Source organism: Cibotium barometz, chromosome 41 (genome assembly GCF_041138505.1).
Source record: "Cibotium barometz isolate CiBa-2024 chromosome 41, ASM4113850v1, whole genome shotgun sequence".
Lineage (NCBI taxonomy): Eukaryota > Viridiplantae > Streptophyta > Polypodiopsida > Cyatheales > Cibotiaceae > Cibotium > Cibotium barometz.
In genome coordinates, this window is record NC_141086.1 from 47,941,127 (window position 1) to 47,962,433 (window position 21,307).

A 21,307-nucleotide genomic window follows, 5' to 3' on the forward strand; every position below is an offset into this window, starting at 1 on the left:
ATTAAACTATACCTGATTATATACCAAAAAACAAGGAAAAAATAAAGTATGAAAATTAGTAAGAAGAAGAAAATATTCGAATTATTAAGAGAACTACTTACAATTTAATATGCCCATGCATGCCAGCCAGGCTATTCATAAAAATAACACTTCTTCTCAGAGTTTTGATAACACAAGCACTCCAGTGTCCATTGGCAAAAAGTAAAAGAAATCTTTAAGAAAGCAAATATCCTTAAAAGAAACACATATGTCATATAGTAAACACATAGGAAGCATCAAGTAAAGACAAACCCCTCTACATATGAAAAAACAACAAAACAATTGTTCCTATTTTTCATTGGCTTGAAATAGGATGCGAGCTCGGAGGTCTTCTTCTTCATATCTATCAATGCTGGGAAACTAAGGGATCACAAATGAATATCTCGTTGTCTTGATTTGGAAGAAATTACTTAATAAGTGCCTTGTAAGAGTTAATAAACAAAAGAAAAAATAAACAAAATAGGAAATATTCATACATTAAATACATGCGACCAATACTTTATTCATACCTTGAACACATGAGAAAAACACTGTCATTGATCTTCCTATCCTTCTCTACAAGCATGTAAATGTCCCTAGGTGCAATATAGAGATACTCTTCTTCCTCCATTGTGCCAAAATTGCAAATAAGTTACCTTGGTACTTAGGCAAGCCTCTCAGAATTGGCTTTCTCCAACTACACTAGGGTCTCTAAGCTATCATGCACATGTGAGATATTCTCCTTTTCCTTTTCCTTCTTCACCTCCTCCTCAGAAATCATCTTGTCAACTGGCTTCGATCTCCTAACTAGCTTTCTTTTCTTTTTGTGAGGACTAGGGGTAGTAGTTGAAATTAGGGTTGTGGTGGGAACTAGAGCTTGAAAAGGGTAAGATTGAGATTAAGGGGTATTTAATGGGGATTAGAGCATATGGCTTCAGAGAGAAAGATTAGGTGATGTCCTAGGACCTCATTAGCTCTGATACCAAGTTGAAATTAGGATTGTGGGCATGGATACATGATCAAGGGGAGAGAGCTCTATGGTGGATGGAATGTGAAGGAAGCCATGGATTTTTGCATGAGGAAGAAGAGTTAGTGTGCTTAATCAACTCAAGGAAGCATAAACAAGAGACCATGACTTGGATGAACCAAAATGAGTTATCTCTCTCCATTAGTATGTGGCTCTTAATATAGCCAAAGGTTACAAATCATGTGGATTCAAATGGTGCCACCTCACCTCCATAATATCCCAAATATCTTCCTCTTCTCAAGATGTTGTTCCCACACCCCCCCTTGGTGCCATCTTGGACACTTGTACATCATGTTCAAGAAATGAGGCTTGTACATCATTCAAGGTTAAGTTAGAGTTGTTAGCAACTATGCTGGCATACTCTTCTTTCCTTTCACAAAACTAGCAAGCAAAATAGCTTTAGCTTCATCATCATCAAGTACTTTACTAATAATGGTAGCAAGTTGTTGTTTGATACTTTTATACTTGTTGATGTGTCTTGTTGGATCAGACTATTACCTAGGCTGAGTTGATACAATTGCATGAGCAAGTAAACTTTGGAGTGCTTTGCTTGTGTACAAAATAGTGTGTTTAGCTCTTCCCATGCCTCTTTGGCCTTCTCAATCCCAACGATATGATGAATTGCCTCACCATCTAATGCAAGTGTTATAAGTCCCAAGGCTCTCTCATTTTTCTCATTCCATGTTCTTCCTATGCTTGCTTGAGTATCCCTCCCTTGAATTATTCCCCATAGATTTTTTTTCATGAGTGCATACATGATGTTTGATTGCCAGGTGTGAAATCCCATACCACTAAACTTGACAATTTCATCTTGGTCCATGGTGAATAGGGGGTTTTACCAATGCCCACTTCTATGTGGTATGGTATAATTGGCAGTGTCTACCCTTTACAATGGTTGGGCTCAATGAGACTTATGAATAAATCTACACCACCTTTCCTTAATGTAGTGTTTATATACATGCCACATTCCTTACTGATTTACAGGATGGCTCAACTTGGTGGCTGCAATGAAGGAAACTCAAGGACTGCACTCATTAACATGGAGTACACATGTTCCACTCATCATAGGGAGTAACACCTACTGCACCTCAATAATGGAGTACACACCTTTTTCCCATCCAATGATGGAATTCCAAATGTAATGGGAACTCCTCTTTTAACATTTAATTATTTCACATAGATAAATAAATTTATCTAAAAATTTATTAATTATGTATAAACCTAAAAATCAATATTTCTATGATTACAATGAGAATCAATCAGTTTATCTAGGATAATAATTCCTAGAATATGGTAGGAAGTCCTCTTTCATACTTTGAATGAAAATGTTTTATGTGTAATTTTTACAGAAATTTTACCATAGCTCTGCTGCTATTACTGATAAATCTCAATTTATTCTAAAAGAATGAACTTTAACATTATGGATATGATTAGAATGATCCCTAATTGGATCATTAACCCATTATGGATTGAATCATAAATTTTCATGAAAAAACTAACTTAAAAGCATAAAAAAACCATTTTTTGGCCCTCAATTAAACAAGCATAGAATTTATTCTTGGATTAGGGAAAAGCTTCATTTGGATTGAGAATAGGTCATGGGAATGACCATTCTTTGAGTGAGTGAGAGAGAAATTACATAAAAACCATTAAAATTAAGCACATAAATGGAAATTTATGTATTTCCTTACTACCATTCATCAATTAACTTCAATAGCATTAAAAAGCCATTCCAATTAAGGTTCTCAAGCTTGAGAGCGGTTGAGAAGATAGAAACATTGAGAAATTATAGAAAAAGATCAAAATTCACCCTTTACCTTACAAATTGCTTGATTCTTTGATCACGGTAGAGGGCCCCAACCAATCAATTGGTTTGGTATGTTGATGGAGCCACCAATGGAGATTGAAGAAAGAGGGAAGCTCCAATTTCTTCAATTTGGAGAGAATTTTAGAGAATAGTAAAAATTATCATTATTTCAACATAATACTGGCATAGTATAATTCTCATATTTTTTTACAAAGGGCTAAGGATCTATTTATAGGAGAGGGAGGCCTCTAACAAAGTCCAACTAATTTCTAGAACTTTCCAGGTTCAATTTGGTTGAACTTGGACAAGATTTGGACCTAGTTTGGTTCCCTTTTGATTTGGTTTGATCCAAGAGAGAGGAGAGATAAAAATATCACATTATTTTTTAGTTTAAAACTCATTCAAGCATGTGAAGTAGGCGCCTCCTTGAAGGGACTCCCCTTCCTTACACATGTGTCAAAATGGAATCATTATACCCAAAATATCTCATTTTTTTTGTAATACTCATAGTCTTTTACTAATAAACCTAAAACATAGTCAACTCTTCATCTTATGTGGGCATTCACTCATTTTTGGATATCTTCTTTTACAAATTGGATTTATCTCCTCCCCACACATGGATTGATCCCATTGGTCCATAGGAACCTTAATTGGACCATAATCCAATTTTTTTTGAAAATCTAGACCCTTAGGCTAAGGTCCTTTATACCTATTTCCAATTAATTCTGATTGCACATTGGAAAGTTCTTTTTGAATTTTTGTTTCAGGGGAACCCATTTTAGACACTAGGAGGATTTTTATATCCAAAAATATCTCAAATTTGAACTATCTCTCTCTAGATATTTTCTCTCTCTAGGTCAAAACAGGATAAAACAGAATCTTTCTTTTATTTCAGATAGGGGAATAATTATAAGATTAGAAAGGGAGGTTCTTACCCCTGTATACCTTAAAAGATGGGGGGGAGGAATCTTACAGTATAACCACGGTCATCCAATCAACTTCATCTTAGGGGGCATTGTGATAGAGGAGGTACTAGAAGAAGGCAACCAGAACTAGCCGTAGGGAATCTAGACTGGAGGATCCGGACAAAGATAAGTTTGTTTCTATCTATGGAAGGCAGTATGGAATCTGGATAGCCCTAGGAACTAACTCACTTTGCATTCATGATCAATCTCCTCACACTTAGGCACAAAGATGTCTTAAAGTCCTAGCATTGGCTTATCGCATTGGGCACAATTGCATTGGTCGCTCTGCTCCCTAGGTGGTCTAGAACCATGTAAGTGGCAGGTCGTCCTGAGACAAGACACTGACACATATTGAATGACACATGAAGTTAGGGTTTGTGCTTTGTGACCTTACAGTTTTCATTGCTTTCTTAAGAGCTTTTGATATGTCTATCGAGTGTTTTTTCTAGCTGCCATTTTTAGTATAATGAGTAGCGGTGGAGGGAAACTTTGTCTCCTTCTAGGCTAGGGAAAGGATGAGGAGTGGCAAGGATAGGTAGAGAAAAAACTTGGAGAAAGTACGGGGAGCAACCCATTAACTAATGCATGCTATTTGTGAGTTTAATTATAGGATAATACAATAGAAGTGAGATAGAATATATAGGCTTCAAGGCTTTGGATAGATAGAATTATAGGATAATACAATAGAAGTGAGATAGAATATATAGTCTTCAAGGCTTTGGATAGATATTATTTTAAGAAAAACATAAATTATCACAAAAAATGTGTACCCATCTTTAAAGCAAACCATTTGAAAATATTAGAAATAAATAATATGAGCACATACCTAGGTTCAAACCCTCATGCACCTACAACTATGGTGGACATCACAAGGGAGTGGGGAAAGGACCCATTCATGGTGTGTGGGTTAGAATAAATGTCATTAGGAATATGCACAACAACATCATTATTGGACCACATTTTGGTTCCTAATAGAACATGTTTCCAACAAGGAGGCTAAATGAGAGCCACCAAAGTGTATGGAAACATGATGGATTAAGGGAAAGAATGATACTTTATAGAAGGCCAAACAAGGGCCACAATGATGCTAGAGGAGGACCAGACATTATTCTTTTACAAGAAGAAGAGTGACCGAAATCGAACTTTGGTAGGACACTCGTGTGTGAAGCGACCACTCAAGTGTGAATGGGCTAAGTGTTTATATAAGTCTTTTTAAGCTGGAGGTAATGGTTATGGATAAGGAGAGCTTGATGGGACATTTTTGTGTTCACATGCCCATGGGACTTGGTCTTTTGATGACTCTACCTACCTTTGTATGTGTGGCTACACTTGAGGAGTGCTTGGGACATTTGTATATGCTATGTTGGTTGGCTTTTAGATACTTGTGAGTGATTTTGCATGTGATTTGGACTACAAATGTTATCCAAAAATGGCATTCAACATTGGTGCATTTGTCGTGAGGGTGCAAGTCATCCTTTTGGATTGGGACTTGTTGCTTGAGGTGTGATTTTTCTCCATTAGTCCACGCATGATGAGAAGAAATCTACCAAACCAAAATTGTATACAGGCTCTGTCATAGGTTTAAACAGGTACAATGAATGTGAGTAAATTGCCTATAAATTTTACATTATTACTCATATGATGTTCCCACTTTGCATATCACAAAAACAAATAACATAGAGCTTAGCTTGATTTATCGAGTAATTTTTTAATGTGTACTACTTTTTTCTATATTATTTAAAAGGCATTAGAATTGTTAAAAAACATACTATTTTGTCCTCCCACCATGTCTATCATTTAAAATGCTCAAATTGTATGGATTTAGTGATGATTAGATTGGGAAAGATTAGTATAATGTGGGTATAAGGTAAAATTACAAATCTAACAGTTGGATTTTTGTAGATTTACTTTGGAAAATTTGTTATAACTATTAGAGGCCCATTAAATCAATTGTAATTTAATTCTAGAAAATCAAATATTGAATCTTTCAATCTAAAAACTCTAGAGATAAGTATGCCTGTTGCCATGAATTTATTAAAAACAATTTGGCTTAATTTGAGTATGGGAAGGTCCATTTTCAATCCTCCCAAGTGAAAATTCCCATATTGTGTCCACTCTCCCCTTGTCAAGTCTGAAACCAATCCTAGTTAGGTTTGGAGATCTAGGCTTGGTAAACTTCAAAGCCTAGATATCATTCCATTTGTGAGGCTTGGGTAGGCACAAATCTTATATATGCATGTCACTTTATGTCCACATCAGCTTCGAGAGGATCCACATAAGTAGCTTGCCACCTCACCTTGCCACCTCCACCCTCCATGTCAACATGGTTATCCTAGTTGACTCCCCACCTCATCATCCTAGTCATCATTAATTGCTCCCATGCTCACAAGCCTAATGTGGGTTAGCCTCCTAGTATATGCACACATAATGTGCATATAACATAGCACACATAATGTACATATAACATACTTTCCCTCTCTCAAAACATTGCACTCTTGCAATGAAAAGAAGGAGAACTGCGGTGAACAATCTCAACCGACTCCCAAGTCAAATCCTCTATTTCCCTATCTTTCCACCTAATTTTAACCTCAGGGATAAGTCAACTCTACAAAGTTTCCTTTCCCTGAATTCATGTACCTTATCAGGTTCATGTGGAACATAGGATAAATCTTCAGCTTCAACGAGTTCTTGAGGAGTAACTGCGTTATCCTCACCTCCCAGTTTTCCTTTCAATCTATTGATATGAAAGACTGGATGAACTCTAACATGTGGAGGTAGTTTTAAGTTCAAACGCAACTGTGCCAATCCGATGTATAACTCAAAAATGGACCACAATATCTCGGAGATAAATTGGAGCATTTTTCTATTGACAAAGTCTTAGAATCTTTAGGAACACTAAAATAAACCAACGCTCCTGGTTCAAAAGACCGAGATGAGCGTCCCCTATCAGCATAAAACCGTACCCTATCTTGAGCACTCCTGATAGAATCTCGGGCTTCGGTCAGCATTTCCTGCATATCTTGCAAGAAATTCCTCAATGTATCAAGCTCGATGTCCTTAAGATCGACATCAATAGGTACCTTGGGTTGTTACCCATACATAAGTATGCACGGACTAAAACCAATAGCCGTAAATTTAAAACTGTTATAGGCAAATTCCATCATTGGAAGATATTTTTTCCAATATGATGATTTTCTAGAGACATATGCACGAAGCATATACACTATAATCTGATTCATACACTCTATTTGCCAAAGAGATTTTAACAAGTGAAAATGCCGATGAGGTTACCCTCATCACAACATGCAGGCTATAGATAAAAGAAGTTTATCTAGAAGAATGTCCACACTATAACTTCTAGTGAATTTAGAAAATGAGATTGTCTTTGAATGTTGAGGTCAACATTCTAAGTGATGTAAGCAAAGCAACAATCTTTAGCCCAAATTATCCCATAAGATAATATATGTGAGGGATCACTAGCGTCCCATACCACCATGATACCACCCATACATACCTTAACAATTTGAAACCCCCTAGTATGCCGTCTAGGAAATATGAATAAAATTTTGTATAAAAGGAATAAGATGGCCTTATCCAGACTTTCACATACTAAACCTGTCTCTATATACTTAAGACTACATCAAGGAATAACTCCTTCTGAGTACATCATTAGAAAAGAAATTGAATTATTGGCCCCTTTCTAATGATAACTACCCAAAACACAATAAAGTTAGGGTAGAAAAATAACTCACCTAAATATATAAGCAACTAGGTATCCGAGTTGGAATATGTACAAGAGTATAAGAAATATACTCCAAAATTATGTGCAAAAAACGAAGGCAAATGCTACCTTCAAAGCACATGTAATTATTCAAAAGATCAAAAGATCCTTATAAAATCATGGATAAAAGCATAGAATCTCCTCGAATCCATAAAGACCATAGTTGATCATAAAAATCAATGCATACCATCTAATGGACATTAATCATGCCAAAAGAAGTATTAAAATTGGTGGCCAACTCATCGATCCGGAGTATATGAACATTGTGTTGTTCAAACAAAACTCCAAAGTAAGCAACTGAAACACGTGTGTAGCACTCAATAAAAAACCCCTAGACACAAGTGATCTAGACAGAACCTGATGAGTCCATATAAAACTTGGAAAACATCCAAAAAAATTCCACCAAAACAAACCGATCAACTAACCCATGATAGAATCTGTCTTAGGCTTAAGAAATTAAGCACAATCCACACTTAAATAAGTGCAAAATAAATTATCATGGAAAAGTGTCAAAGGTGAAACACACTTTGAACGCAAATTATAGCCATCAAAAGAAATTAAGGAACATGTCCAAAAAGAATGGCTAAACAATGGTAAAAAATCATGAATACATCGTTTAGAATTAATCCAAACATAAATATCCATTAATACGAGGTGTAATCATATTAATAATATGCGAATAACCCGCATCTATCTAATGTCAGTACGAGAAAACATACTTCAACATGAAATAACCCTCGAAAATATTAAATTCTCGAGAAAAAGAATTATCATGATTTTTTTCTAATTTTTTCTAATTTTATAAGGCCTTAAAATATGAGAATTTTGAATTCCACCAAACCTATCTTATGACATTCCAAACCTATATTTTTTCAGAAAAAATTTAGCAATTTAATTTGCTAAAATACCATTGATATTTTAAAAATACTAATTTTTTAGGATTTCTAAAAATAATTTTTAGAATATTCCTAATTTCTCTTAAGAATCCCATCGTTCCACGAAATTTGCAATTCCGCCCAACAATTCTCAAATCTAATGAAAAATTTTAATTTTAATGGATTTTTTAATTTTTTGGGTCAAAAAATATATTTTAAAGGAATTTGAATGGTCACGAGCGCCCGAATGGACACACCACATGCCAAACACCAACCCCACATTTTTCCAAAATTTAAAATAACCTTTGTCTATGTTTCCACTAATTTTTAGGAATTTTTTAAAAATTTTAAATTACCCCAAACACATTTAGAATACGAACGGTCAAAAAATTTCGGAATTCCAACGGTTTTCCCGGAATACGGAAAGCCAAAAGTTTTGGGAAAATGAAAAGACAAAAAAAATCGAAATGTGAAAGGTCAAAGGTTTCCGGAATACGGAAGGTTAAAAGTTTTTTCGAAATTCAGAAAGCCAAAAGATTTCGGGAAAACGGAAAGCCAAAGGTTTTCCGGAAGATGAAAAGCCAAAAAGTTTCAAGAAGAAATTTCTAGAAATTTTTCAGAGATTTTTTCTCAAATCCCATAATTTCTCACTATTTTTTAGGCTTTTTTCAAGCTTCTTTTTTTAAATATTATCAAAAGCTTTTTTTAAATAAAAACTCATTTTAAAAAAAATGAAAAAAAAAGCTTTTATTAGCTTATATGGGTTTTGATTTTTTTTAAGGAGGGGGGGAGTTTTTTTTCCCCCCCCGCGTTGCGTTTGATGGAGGTGATGGAGAGGGAATCCTCCCTCTCCCCTCTCTCCTTTCTTTCTCCATCCAAAATACAATCCTCCTCTCCTATCTCTCCTCTGCTAACCACAGGGAGATTAACTTTAATCTTTGATTAAAGTTTTTAATTAAATAATACTTAATCATAATCATTAATTATGATTAATGTTTAAACATTAATCATTAATTATGATTAATGTTTAAAAAATCATTTTTAAGAGAATTTCTCACAAAAAAAAGAAGGAAAATTCAGATTTGAGAGTCGGAGAGAGTCCCACAAACAGGGGAGAGCATTTCATGCATCAACACGCTGTCCCCTACTACTGAATTTCAGTAGAAAATTGACAGAAATTTGATCGCATACCCACGGAAAAAACCCGCAAAAATGTATGAAAAATGCATTTTTAATCATAAAAATGCTCAAAAAATTCTTAAAAAATTCCTTAAAAATCAAGGAATTTAGGGAATCCATTCTACCAAAAATATACACAATAAAATATGTGGTATTTTTGTAAAAATTTCCATTAATGCTTGATTTAAACCATAAAAAATAGGAAAAAATAGCATTAAACTCACGGAATTCCCCCGCAACGTCGATTCGTCCATTGAATTGTAGTAGCACAGGTTCCAATCACCATATCGATGATCCACGTGCAATTCATCAACACAAATCAACAAAATAACATTTTTATTAGTAAATATTAAAATTTACTTCAAAAAAATCAACAATTAAATAGAGATTGCTCTGACACCACTATTAGTGAAGAGATTCATGGTGAAAGTGATGAAGCACTGGCACACATAATGTGCATATAGCATAGCACACACAATGTACATATAACAAAAAGTGAGTTTATGCCATCACCAGGTAGTGAAGAGGTTCATGGTGAAAGTGATGAAGCACTGGCACAACGACATCACACGCAAGGTAAAGTCTGGGAGACAAAAGCCTTAGAATTTCTCACAAGAGATTTGGGAAGAGGAGAAAGCACCATGCAAAGCCTTGGGATTTATCACAAGAGATTTGGAAAGAGGAGTGTAGAAAGCACCATGAAAATCCCCAAAGGTATAAGTAGCAAGAGGAGGCCACAGTGAAGCGAATGGAGAGCATAGGGAGCTCCCACCTTGGAAGCAGTGGCTGGGATGTTTTCCACACCTATTTTGTATTTGTTAATACACATATCACTCACTTTTTTGGCATGATGGGCATTTCATTTTTTTAAATAAGTACTCATGCTTCATGCTTCCAGCTGCAATGAGTTGTGGGTCATGCTATTGCATGGGACGTATACCCTCCTCTAGCAACTTGAGCAAGAGGGCCACAATGTGAATTGGATGGATGTGGTGAATATGGTAAATCACAACATTTTCTACACATCAATTAGTTTTCTCCTCACTCGTCATTTCGAAGTTTTTTTTCCTTGAATACTCTTTTGCAGGTGGACTAGTGCCAAACCCTGAGGACAACACTGATGATTAGGAGCTGTGTATAGGAGTGGAGTCTCAGTGGCGTACTTCTTTTTGTCGGCTCTATGCCTCTTTTTGTGCACTTTCTTTTGGCTCCATTATGAGCTATGTAACTTTTGTTACTTATTAATAAAAATTTCCATTTCATGACCTTACAGCAGAGAAAAGAGATGTAATTTGTAACATTGGTATACAGGTACACCCAACTGCAGGACTACACTTAGGTGTACAATTATTAAAAATAAATAAAACGTGCATTCGTTGATATATCCATCAATATAAGCGTAAAAATAAGCGTCAAAATTGTGGTCAAAAACAACATCGTTAATGTCAAAATATAGGTCACAATAATGGTCATTGTCAGCATTGAAATTGGCATCCTAATAAGCATCAAAATAGTGATCAAAAAAATGATTACTTTTGATGGTTATCTCGACGTTTATATCGATGTGTATATTGATTCGTATATTGATGCTTCTATATCGATGCTTTTTTTGACACACATATCGACGTTTTTGGGGATTTTTTATATGTTCAAAATTGTCAAAAAAAAAGTCAAAAATAAACCTGCCCTGTAATAGTGAATCTAAGGTGCGGGGGGCTAATCTCTACAGACATCATGTCTTTTGGTCTTAGATCGGGTTGATCTTATGGGTAAAGGAATTATACCCTATAGCAAGCTAACAAAATTTATGTGGTTGAATTTCTGTTTTAGGCCCGTTTTGGCTTTGCAAAGTTTTTATAAGCAGTTTGAAGAGGTATCAACAATAATCACAGATTCTGGATATGCAGTGTTTTTGTGTAGGTTTTGTAAAAAAAATTATGTGAAATGGTTGATGTATTGTGCCTACAAAGTATTTAGAGACCGGATATGTATGTGCAAGTGATTGGGTTACATACAGTAACTATATGAAAGATATAGAGTACCATAGATTTTTGGGAGTGCAGAAGCTTTTTGTAAATACTGTGTTGTGCAAGTAAATGTTATAGAGCAACAAGGAAAATTTCTAACCATCTATCACAAATTTTAGTGAGAAGTTGAATAAGAACAACTTCCAAGCATGGAAGTTTAGGATGACAAACTTCCTAAATGGAAAAGGCTATCGGGAGTTTGTTACAGCAGGTGATGAGAAGGAGCCAAAGCTTCTATATAGGGTGTGGTGGTATCTTGTCATAGATATCTCCTCCAGCCGGGTTTTTGGGGGGAGCAACGGTTGGGAGATGGGAGCCCAGCCGCCAGAAGCTTTTATGCCCAGCCGCCGCCGGAGTATTCTTCATAGTCTTGGCTAAGAGGGCTGGGTGGACAAAAAATATTGTGTGGTGAATTCCTTGTTGTAAATATAGGAGCCTTCTAGTGTTACTCTAACCCCCATACTCTTGATTGTCGACATTATTCCTCTCTTGCATTATAGGCATGATGTATGAGTCCTCCTTACTTAACTACTTAAACTTTGCACCTTCTTGATAGGAGAAAACAACTTTCCCCTACTAGTTTTCTTTTTACCATACCCTTGAAGTTCTAGTTTTCTGATATCTCATAAGACGAATCTCCTTAAGACTTATGCAGTGGTTGAATACCTCACAAAGGTGCTCCTTGTTCACATGGATATGAAGGAGCACCATGAGTTACAACAAACTTTTGACTACTAAATAGTAACAGTTACAAAGTGACCTACCTATGGTGCTAATCGAGAGACAAATGCAGTACACAGGTCAATATTCCAGTTCTTTTCTTTAAAAACTAGTTTTGCTTGCACATTAGGTTCTTCATGACCTGATGCAGGAATTTCACCAACATTTTCTCTTGTATCACTGTGAATGCTACCCAAATTCTCCTTTGTTGCCTCTTTAGCATTGTGAGCTATTGAGATTCTAGGCCGTTTTTGGATTTCTTTTCTTTAGAGGCATCTGAATCTTGAAGGTGTTGTATCTTCTATCCCAAACTAGTAGCAACTACCTTCTTGGCCAACCTTTCCTCAACTTCCTTCAAATTACGAGAGTCTGCAAAACAACAAAATTAGCATCTTGCTATTGTTGCTGCCAATTGCTTCACTTCAACCAATTTGGTGTAACCCATACAAATTAACTTCAAAAACAATAGGGCAAGTTCCTTTTATACATTGGAGAGACTGAATATTACAATAACTTTAAGTTGGTTCAAGAGAAAAGAAGAGCCGACTTTCAAGAAACAACTTCATAAAGGCATGATCATAATCTTCCAGAGAGTCATTTTCTCATTCAAAACACAACCATGCTTCACACAAAGCCTGAAACACAAGATAAGGTTTAAGCCCACACGTGCTCCTAGTTGATGCTGTAATTTTTTTAGAAAAAAATCTAAATTAAATTCAAATTCAGCTATCAAGGAATCAAAGGTTTACCTCTGTACCATTCCCTTCCAGCCTTCTATTGTAGCACCTCTTATAGATAGTATGAGCCTTATCTAAATTTCCAAAACGTACTTCCATGGAAATACCCTTTCTAGGCTTCAACCATCTACTGACTCGGTTTGGTCTTGAAGCTTGTAAGCCTGTTGCTACACCAGTAGAGATAGGTGATAGCCTTAGTCTCTAGGATACAAGTGAACTATTTGATGCATCACTTTATCAACAGGCTATTGGGTGTCTCATCTATCTATGTAATATGAGGCGAGACATTTATATTGGGGTCTCCCACTTGAGTAGGCTTATGCAAAGTCTCAGAGGTAAGCATTGGAAGGGTGCCAAACAAATATTCAGATACTTACAGGACACTTAGTTCCTTGGCTTATTCTATGCTAAGAGGGGGGATGTTCAATTGTGTGCTTTCAATGATTTTGATTGGGCTAGATGTTATGACACACACGAGTGTCCACTAGTGGTTTTTGCTTTCACCTTGGTGAAATTTGTATATCATGGCTCATCAAGAAGAAGCCAACAATGCTACTTTAAGTTATGAAGCTGAGTACAAGGTAACTTTTACAGTGACTATGATGTGTGTATGGCTTAGACGCCTTTTGGTGGCAGATCTTGGTGTTGGTGGTGGCAGCAGTCCCCCAACTCCATCTTCACTGACACAACTAGATTGCATTAGTCATTTGCAAGGAACCCATTGTTTCGTGCTCGCACAAAGCATGGTGAAATGCATTATCATGATGTCAAGGAGAGGCTCATTGTAGAAGAGATTAACCTAGCTTATATCTCTACACATGGCAATGTGGCAAATATGTTCACAAAGGCTCTCTCATGAGGGAAGTTCAAATATTTTCTCAAAGCTTTGGGATTATTTTGCGATTTGGAGATTGATCAGCCACATGATCCCTGTACATGTTCACATCATCACTATTGGGAGGATTTATAGCATTTATATGGTAGTTGTTGAAATAGGCAAACAAACCCACTGTATTACTAGTGTAAAGGCTTCATATATTGGACACAAGAACAAAACTTATCCCACTTAGATTCAATGTAAAAGAAGCCTTACCGCATGTGATTCTCGATATGTAAAAGGGTCAAATCAATCATCCACCGAGTGTGTGAAAGCGAACCTATCCACAGCTCACATCATAGGTGATGTCATGGGGACATAATGTACCTTTAGCCTATAAAGAGGCATTCCACTCATGAATAAAATAAATTAACTTTTTCCCTTATCTTGTGTACACTCTCTCTTTTCACTTAGCTTAATCTTAGTAATCATGTCTCTCAAGCTTGTGATTAACTATGAGCCACCATACCTCATTACACTCCTACACTGCACTCTCACACACTGTGTGTCGATCTCTCTACTTTCTCAACATGGTATCTTAGAGCATTAGTGTAGGTATGTTTCCTCAAGCCTTCCATATCATTTCCACTCCCAATGATCAGGTCATTAGCCCTTAATCATTGTCATTAGGTGCACTGATCACACTTCACATACCCTTCCTAAAATTATGGATCTGGATACCCAACCCTTGGAGTTCTTAGATTTATCCATCCACCAAAACATCGGCAACCAAACTCCATAGGCCTCTACCTCACATCGGGGTGCTCCTTCTTGGTACCTCCCTCCGGTCCCACCCCCCCTTCTATCTCTCTCACCTGTCTCTCTTCCTCACAGCAGGCTCATGGGAGTCACATTAGGTCGGGCACCCACACATGAGAGAGCTAGATGCCCTCGTCCCGTTGGACCCTACCACCTCCAGCTCATGAGCCCTAGATTCAGGAGATCATGGCCTGCCATTGAGGAGCCTCATCCTCACAATAGACTATCAATACTAATTTTGGAGTTCATTTTTTATGTTTTCAAAAAGGTAGTTTATTTTTCCATTTAAACTTACTAAGTTAAATATCCAAACCTATTAACCTCATCCTCACAATAGACTATCAATTCTAATTTTGGAGTTCATTTTTTATGTTTTCAAAAAGGTAGTTTATTTTTCCATTTAAACTTACTAAGTTAAATACCCAAACCTATTAACCTCACTTGATTTTCGCAAGGACCACAAGCATTTTCCCTCCCCTGTAGAAGAAATCACTCCCTGAGTCCCCTCTCTCAAAACCCCAAAACAAATCGTCTTTCTTTTTTTCTCTACTTTTCCCTTGGAAGTGTGAGTGTATACTGCCTACCTTCACGAGATTCTCAAGGAACCACACCACAGTTAGAAAGCCGCGTGAGTGGTCCGCTCTGTACAATCACAAAACGTTAGAACCCGCGTGGCCCGTCTTCCGTCCGCGACGCCGGCGCCAGCCATCCACGTTGGTGGGGACGTTCTGCTGAATAATAAGGCACACGATTCTTGGCATCGTGAAGACACACACACACACACACAAGCGCACACTCTGGTCGGGACGAGCATGCCTCCTCTTAAGCCCCGCCTGCACCGCCAGCTCACTCTCAGCTTCTTCGGCATTTCTCAGCTTCTTCTGCATTTCGCAGTTCCAGGTAGGGGTCTTCTTCTCCACTGCATTTGTCGTCATGAAAGGCTTTGCCCCTGCGATCTGACGAGACCTCTTCGTTCTTCTCTTTGTGTTTGCGAATGAAGATGACTCCTTGGTAGCTTTGCACAATGGGGATTTCTCTCAAGGCCCGCCTCTCAACGACACCATGCAGGAGGTGGAGGTTGAGATGCTGCCGGGATGGCAAATACGCGGCACCGTGCAATACATCCAGGCGGGCGGCGACATCTCTCTTCCAGACAACGGGCGGGCAGTCCAGCTAGGCAGAAACGGGCGCATCAGCCAAGCCTTCGCCGCTCAGCCAGGCGCCGCCTACTCCCTTACTTTCACGCTCGCGTCCGCCGGACAGAGTTGTTCCTCCATTGACCTCCTCAGTGTGGCCGACCCCGCCTCCGCCTCCGCTTCCTCCTTCATGCTCCACCAGGAATACAGCAACGTCACCTGGGAGACCCACGCTTGGGGCTTCATCCCAGTCTCTAGCCAGGCAAACCTCACCCTCAGCAACCAGCTCAGCCAAGAATTGGCACCGCAGCAGCAAGACCCCAACATCACCTGTGGCCCTGTCGTCGATACAGTCTTCTTGAAGAAACTTACCACAACAACAGTCAGCTCCTCCGGTATGTGTTTTCATCAAGCATTACTACATTTCCTGGAAGTACGCTTTTGCATGAGCATGCATCGATCCCCCGAATCGGAGCAACGGGGGAAGCCCGCAGCTTAGGCAAGCTTACATGTAATCTTTGGCATATAGTAATTTAAATTAATTCTCACTAGCCGATTGCATCTTGTGGTGCATTTGGTATGAAGTGGCACTTTTTAGTGTTGTTCATGTTCGATTGGATGTTTTTTCTTGAAAGGTTCATGAAAACCTTAACACTAGTTTGGTACCAAAAAGAACACTTAAGTGTCCTTTTTCGGACCATGCAAATAAAATGCTACTTGCGCTAGGAAAGACATATTCAAAATCCCTCTTGAGGAGTTTGAATATGTGACCTAGTGTGTCTTTAAAAAATGTAACCTTGCAATTTGGATGCTGGCACGATAAGGAATTACACCCATAAATAGAACTTGCATGAGACTGCAACTCAGGTTTGAGAAAATCGCCTTATAAGCTTAGAGAAAAAAATCACTAAGCCCCGTGAAAAATTCCAAGTAACTATTTGATATTTGTGTCAAAGATTTTGCCAAGTTTCACATGAAATAAAATTCAATTGAGAGTGTCTAAAATAGTAGTAAGTTGTGTATGTTTGATACACCACTTTTTAGCATCCATTTGTATCCAAACCAATACATGGTTTTAATGTGTTTGCAAGTTTTTTAAGGTGATACAATGCTTACTCTATCCATTGAGATCTTAAAGTTATATGTAAAAGCCCCTTAGTAAGCTACAAATATTAATTGTTTCAAAATGTCAAAACTGCACACAACAAAAATTCTGGATTTAGATTCTTGAGTCATATGCATTACATTTCTTAGTAAACTTGCAGCATTTTGTCTGTATAGAATAATTCCACTAAGGTACATTGTACAAACATAATTTGGGCACCTAAAACCTTTGTTTCATGGTTGTTGAGAGAGAATTTAGAAATTTTAAAAAATAATTCTTGTCTTCCCTGAATATGTACTTGATGAGGTCAACCAGAACCCATAGGCCCTCATCACCCTTAAACATGATGGAGTACGTGCTGATGTGTTGATCCATATACCCGGTTATATCTGTAAAAGCATCCGTGTGTAGATGCATTGTTGCACGCACATCAATTGCTCCCTCAAACATAGGGACGATCTCGTCAACCCTATGAAGTAGCTCAAGCTTTCCTAGCTGTGCAATAAGTGCGTCAAGTAGAGGTGCCATGACTATTAGTGATTGCAAGAAATAGAGAGTGTGTGATACAGAAAGGTGTGCGAAATTGAGAGCAAGTGTTAGGAGAGAACGGTAATTGTCAATTGATGAAAATGAGTAAAGTATCATTTATAAATGGGTGACCTTGTTATAAAATTTTTAAAAACTTTTAAACTTTTTAAGTACTAAAAATTTTAAAAAAATGGTATGCGAAAGCAAGAACGTATCCTTCCATCATCACAAGGTCATTTCTAATTTACTAGTGGCTCAAGCCACAGATGCTTGTGTGACCAACCTTACACTATCACAAAAAAATAAAACTTGCACAAGACAATTGAAAAACCTTAATAAGATAGTGAGGCAAAAAAATTAAAATTGTATTTACTTCAATCCAAGATTACATATCTAGTGGTTATTTGATAGCTACACAGCCAGGGAAAGTGATTTCTCTACAAAGAAAAGATCATTCCTGCCTTTTGCACACTACTCTACCATTGATTATCAAAGCAAAATCACCACTCAGTGAGAATCGAAGAACTAAGTAGTCACGTAAGTTGGCAAGGGACCAGTCATCATTCACAGCAACATCTTCTACATCCCCACCTTGCATGGATATATGTAGCACACCCTGTTCTATAGAGGTTGTGTTGGAGTCTAACGCCTCCCATTCTCCATTTGTAAGCTTCCATCGCCTGTAAGAAAATGCAATGGACAACTGTTGCTTGGCAATATGGTAGCGCATCACAACCTTCTCAACTATTACTCCGCATCTGATGGTGTCTCCATTGTGTTGAACAACTTTTTTATCCCATGCAGGTGATAAGAAACAAGTGAGAGCTCTCTCCTCCTTTGCAATCCATAAAGTTGGGGTGCGATGTGTGTCACTTGTACGGAACAGGTACACAAAGAGGTGTAGAGGTATGAAGCAGGTTATGGTTGCTTTGTGAGATCCATATGTGCACTTCATAGCATTTTGCACCTTGCTTTCGATCTGCAAACAAGCCATGGCCCCACTGAAGCATTGTCTAGAATTGGCCATTCAGTAGATGTGAGAGTTGGTGTAGGTTCTGGAACTAATTTTTCAGTACCATTTGCTATCGTGGGAACCACATATGTATCCTCATAGAAGAAGATGTTTCGTGCAAGAAGTTGTGCAGCTGGACACCCTCCAAAGATTAAACTACCAAGCTCCACATGGTATGCTTCAAAGGTTTCTGAAATTGCCTCCATAGGCTCCCACTCACTATAGTTTGAGGGAAAAATATCTACGTAGAGACCCAAGAACAATCAAAGCAGTGCTCAGTATACCATTATTCGCACACAATTGATTTAAAAACAAGAATATAAAGTGGTGAAATGACTTACAATTTGCAAGAAATCGTTGATGTTGGTCATGGTCTGCTAGTGTCAGCTCTGTTGCCTTGTAAACATGTTGGACCTTGGCTAGCTTTTTTCCATCACGATCTTGTTTGAGCTCCAATATCCGCCCTTTCCAATGGTGACTTTGTATATCAACGTATCGCTTTGACACCTTGTGGGTTCCTCTTGTACTAGGCTGCATTGTAATCCAATTCCACTTCTCGTACTATGTGATATTCCAGTGCCCATCCTCATCTTGACCAGTGCTACAAGAGAGAGATTGAATACTGATCGGAGGCCTTCGAGCTTTAGAAGAAGACATCAGATGTATATATTAGGGAGATTATAAACCTTGATGGCAAAGGAAAATAGAATGGTGAGGAAAAAACTTAGACTAGGGAGATGTACATAAGAGAAGGAGTTGTAGAGCAAGTTCCAAGGGCTTGGCTGTGCTATTACTGCACTTTGAAAGAGGATATTAGAGAGGGTGAGAGCAGACAATGAGTAAGATTATGAGAACCAAAGCATTTGCAACTCAAGCTTCCATAGCTTGGCTCTGCTGTTACACTCTGTAAAAGGAGGTTGGACAAGGTCGAAGGATGAAGTAAGGAAATGTAAGTGAGGATCAAACTTCCATAGCTTCTGAGAGGAGGTTGTAGATCAAGCTTCCATAGCTTGGCTCTGCTGTTACACTCTGTAAAAGGAGGTTGGACAAGGTAGAAGGATGAAGTAAGGAAATGTAAGTGAGGATCAAACTTCCATAGCTTCTGAGAGGAGGTTGCAGATCAAGCTTCCATAGCTATAGATCTAGGTTTTTTAGTGAAGATAGAGGTAGATAGCTAAAAGAAGTAGTCTAGAGAGTGAAAAATGCCCTGCTATGAGAAAGGAGGAAGAGAGAGCGTTTTGGAGGGAAGATGGGAGAGAGGGATAGTGGAAAGTGAAGGGGAATGTGCATTGAATGCAAGATAGTGATGGGAGCTCGTTTTTGGGCCTCTATCACTTTAGAGACCTTAACTTAAATTAATGATGGCTACAGCTATCCTTTTTTATAAAAAATAGAGAAAAAATTCAAATACGTATAAATTTTTTGAGTTTTAGGTGATTTTAAAAATTAAAAAAGAGCCTATTTAGCCTATTATTCTAAGTTTGACCACTACCTTCTAGGCTCTTACAAACCATTGGTTTCAGTCCACATGTAATCTCCCTATTTGTCTATTTCTTAATCACCTCCATTAGGCAATGGCAAATTAAAGGGTCCAAAAAGACTCCATTGAGTTCCTAATGACATCCTTATGCTAACCATTACCACCCACGGACTTACCTGACTACACCCTTATGCTAACCATTACCACGGACTTGCCTTGCTCCTCTCACTATATTTAACCAATAACTCAATATTTAGATTTGGACAATTGTCTAAATCTATATGTAGTTCATAGCGCACTCCTATTAGGAACTTGGACTTACCTAACTACACCCTTATGCTAACCATTACCACGTACTTGCCTTGCTCCTCTCACTATATTTGACCAATAACTCAATATTTAGATTTGGACAATTGTCTAAATCTATATGTAGTTCATAGCTTGCCATTCCTATTAGGAGCTTGCCTAATGCTCTTCTCAATACTTTTGGCCAACCATTAAATGTAGATTTGGACAATCATCCAAATACATGACCCCTATCGGAGAATTTCCTAATGCTATTTAGTCAACCATTCAATACAGAATTGGATAATCCAAATCTATCTATAATTCATAGCTCACTCCTCTTGGGGACTTGCATAATGCTCATATCACTATACGTCACGTCCCTATTTTTGGGGGCTTTTCTAATACTAACCCTTATTAGGGATCTTCCTAAAGTTCTCCCACTATTTTTGATTCATAGCTCACTCCAATTGAGGAGGATAATTGTCGAAATCTAACTGCAATTCATAGCTCACTCCGAAAGGGGACTTTGAAAATGCTCCTCTCACTACCTCATCCCTATTGGAGTCTTGTCTAAGGCTAACCCTTATTGGGAATTCTTCTGATTCTCCTCTCACTAGATTTGACCACCCATTAAATATAGATTTGGACAATTGTCCAAATCTATATAGGTCACTCCATTGGAGACTCACGTAATCCTCCTCCATCCTTTGACTAGACCTCAACCCCATTAAAGGATTTCCTAATACTAACCCTAACCACAAACTTGGCTAATGCTCCTCTCTCACTATATTTGACTAACCACTCCATGTAGATTTGGACAAATGTCCAAATCTACCTACAATCCATACCTATCTTCTTTTGGGGATTTTCCTATTGCTCAAACCAATTTTGGAAATTTACTTATGTAATTCATCAATGAGAAGTTTTGTCGTGTGATTGTTGTGCCTTTGTAATTTTTTATGTTGTTCTTTTATAATTACAATATT

General features: G+C 37.7%; 1 protein-coding gene across 1 annotated transcript; it reads left to right on the top strand.

Moving 5' to 3' along the window:
- The first annotated feature begins 15,551 nt into the window (after nt 1-15,551).
- On the top strand, nt 15,552-16,407 carry LOC147615029 (BIIDXI-like protein At5g11420). Its single transcript, XM_086780025.1, has 2 exons — nt 15,552-15,672; nt 15,773-16,407. Exons 1-2 carry the CDS (start codon nt 15,585-15,587, stop codon nt 16,405-16,407), a joined length of 723 nt encoding a protein of 240 aa, XP_086636151.1. The 5' UTR covers nt 15,552-15,584.
- The last annotated feature ends 4,900 nt before the right edge of the window (nt 16,408-21,307 follow it).

Coding starts and splice junctions, on each gene's coding strand:
- LOC147615029 (XM_086780025.1), top strand. CDS start 15,585: ATGCCTCCTCTTAAGCCCCGCCTGCACCGCCAGCTCACTCTCAGCTTC. Junction 15,673..15,772: donor TCTGCATTTCGCAGTTCCAG/GTAGGGGTCTTC, acceptor TTGCGAATGAAG/ATGACTCCTTGGTAGCTTTG.